Source organism: Patagioenas fasciata, chromosome W (genome assembly GCF_037038585.1).
Source record: "Patagioenas fasciata isolate bPatFas1 chromosome W, bPatFas1.hap1, whole genome shotgun sequence".
NCBI lineage: Eukaryota > Metazoa > Chordata > Aves > Columbiformes > Columbidae > Patagioenas > Patagioenas fasciata.
In genome coordinates this window covers 44,206,998-44,209,334 of record NC_092559.1, presented here as the reverse complement: position 1 = coordinate 44,209,334, position 2,337 = coordinate 44,206,998, and the positions used below count along the sequence as shown (strand labels likewise).

At 43.6% G+C, this 2,337-nt stretch overlaps 1 protein-coding gene across 1 annotated transcript; it reads left to right on the top strand.

Annotated features, from left to right (window-relative positions):
* Positions 1-238: 238 nt before the first annotated feature.
* Positions 239-1,153, top strand: LOC139826305 (syncytin-2-like). Its single transcript, XM_071801580.1, is given in 1 exon segment — positions 239-1,153. A coding segment is annotated over 1 exon segment (915 nt).
* The last annotated feature ends 1,184 nt before the right edge of the window (positions 1,154-2,337 follow it).

Sequence of the window (2,337 nt, the reverse complement as noted above, 5' to 3'; positions counted from 1 at the left end):
AGGGAACAATTTGAACCTTTCAGACTGTTGGATATGCACGGTCCTCCCAAGAGGAATGGAATTTCCACTGTTCGGAGTACCCCATCCAGACTGGAGTAGAGAAGGGAGTGGATGGGGAAAGCTGGATGCAAACCAAAAGCAAACCTGTCTTTATGGGCAGGACCTGAGTAAAACAATAGGAAGACATTTCAAATTGGTACCTTGGAATCAAACTGAAATTACGATTTATTCTAGATGTATGAACTCCATAGATAAAACCACCACTTGGGAAAAATTTCCAAATGACAGTAAATGTAGTCAGTCACAAGGTGTTGGAATCTTTGATATAACTAAGCTGAAAGAACTGGGGTTTAATTACAGCATACAAAACACAGAAAACTTTAACTTCCCTTCCAACATAGCAACAAATTCTAATCTAGCTCCTGGGTGGTGGTGGCTTTGCGGGGATAGATGAGCCGAGAAAAGCCTACCCGATAATTGGCAAGGCCATTGTACAGGTGGATATATAGTACCTCAAGAAAAGGTGTTTAACCATTCATACCCACTGCCAGGTATTGTCAGGACATTATGGAGAAAAGCGCATTCAGTGCCAAGTAACCCTGTTGTAAAGAGGCCCTTGGGATTTCATAGTTTTGCTAGATGGTTGATTCCTCAACTAGGAGTTAGTGAACTAGAAAAAGCCATAGTAAATATATCAGCCACAATCAAGAAAATCAAGAATGCCACTATGGATGCTCTTAAGGGACTCCAGGAAGAGATATCATCACTAAGCAAGATAGTCTTACAAAATCGCATGGTCCTAGACTTCCTGACTGCAAAAGAAGGAGGAGTTTGTGTGGTGATAAACCAAAGTTGTTGCTCATATATTAATCAGGAGAAACGGGTAGAAACAGATATTCAAAAGATAGGGGAACAATCTCAGATCCTCCATCAAGTTACTAGAGACAATACAACATGGGGATTCTCTAATTTATGGGAAGACCTTACTTCCTGGCTTCCCAACTTGACCTGGTTACGATCCTTATTTCTAGCTTTAGTGGGAATATTAGCTTTAGGGATACTGGTCTGTATGATGATGTGGTGTTCCTTGTGGTGTTGCCAGAGTACCAGGAATACTTACAGCAACTGGAAGAAACATCAAGGCAGGAGCTAGAATCTAACAGGTACTTTGTAAAGACATTAGGTAAAGAATCATATTAGTAAAAGAATTTACTAACCTCTTAGAAAAGGGGGGAATGATACAGGGAATCGACAATTAACTAATTAACACTTAAAGAATTAACAATTAACACTTACACTTAAAGAACTAACCCTTTAACCCACATCACTATTGCCTAGCCTTGCTTAACTCTGTGTAACTTATTGTATGAAAAACAGGACTTCACTGATGCCTTGCAAAAATAATAATCCTTGGGTGCATCCTTGATGCATCCTTGGGTGAACTAGATTACAGAAACTTGGGCACAGGACAGGAGATACGCCAGTTTTAACCAACTCAGCAGTCTGAGACCTAACCAACTCATCACACTGGACCAAAGGTGACTGTGTACAGAGAAAGAGGACCCGGGTTCACGATCACTGCGCAGCTGCAATCAGGAGGAGCCGGAAGTGGAGACTATGGAAATGGTCTCCCGGAACTTATTGTAATAAGAACCGCCTTCTCGGGGACCGTTTATGAATATGTATAGGCGTTCCTAAAACTTTCATGAATATGTAACGCTTGACTGCATTTAATCAAGCTCACAGCTACTGTAATTTTACACATGTATTAGGTGAAATGATTCCCCATGTGTCCGGCGTCGTAAATAAATACATACCTTCCTTATAACCTCAAGGGTTGTAAGGTCATTCCGTGCCTCACCTGAGACATACGTTGCATCTGCTCTAACCTCAGCGACAGGCATGGCAGCTACTGCAGCTCCCAAGGCAGCTGCTGCAACCATTTCACTCCTCACATCAGGCAAGGCAGCTCCAGCTCCTAGACAGAGTAAGGCAGCCAAGGCAGCTACTTTAACTCCCACATCAGGCAAGGCAGCCAAGGCCACTGCTCCAGCCTGTACAGCCACTGCCCCCCTAACACTGCCACTTCTCCAGCCTCAGCGACAGGCAAGGCAGCTACTGCACCCTCCATACTGGGCACTGCTGTTTCTCCAGCAAGAGGCACTGTAACTACTCCATCCCCCCACACCAGGCACTGCTGTTGCTACAACCTCAACAACAGGCACTGTAACTATGCCGATGTCAGTGACAGTCACTTAGACTCTGGAAATAAATCAAGAGATGATGAGCCCATGTCAGCATCAGTTGCTCCTGTAAGGAGAGTCACAAAAAAGACTA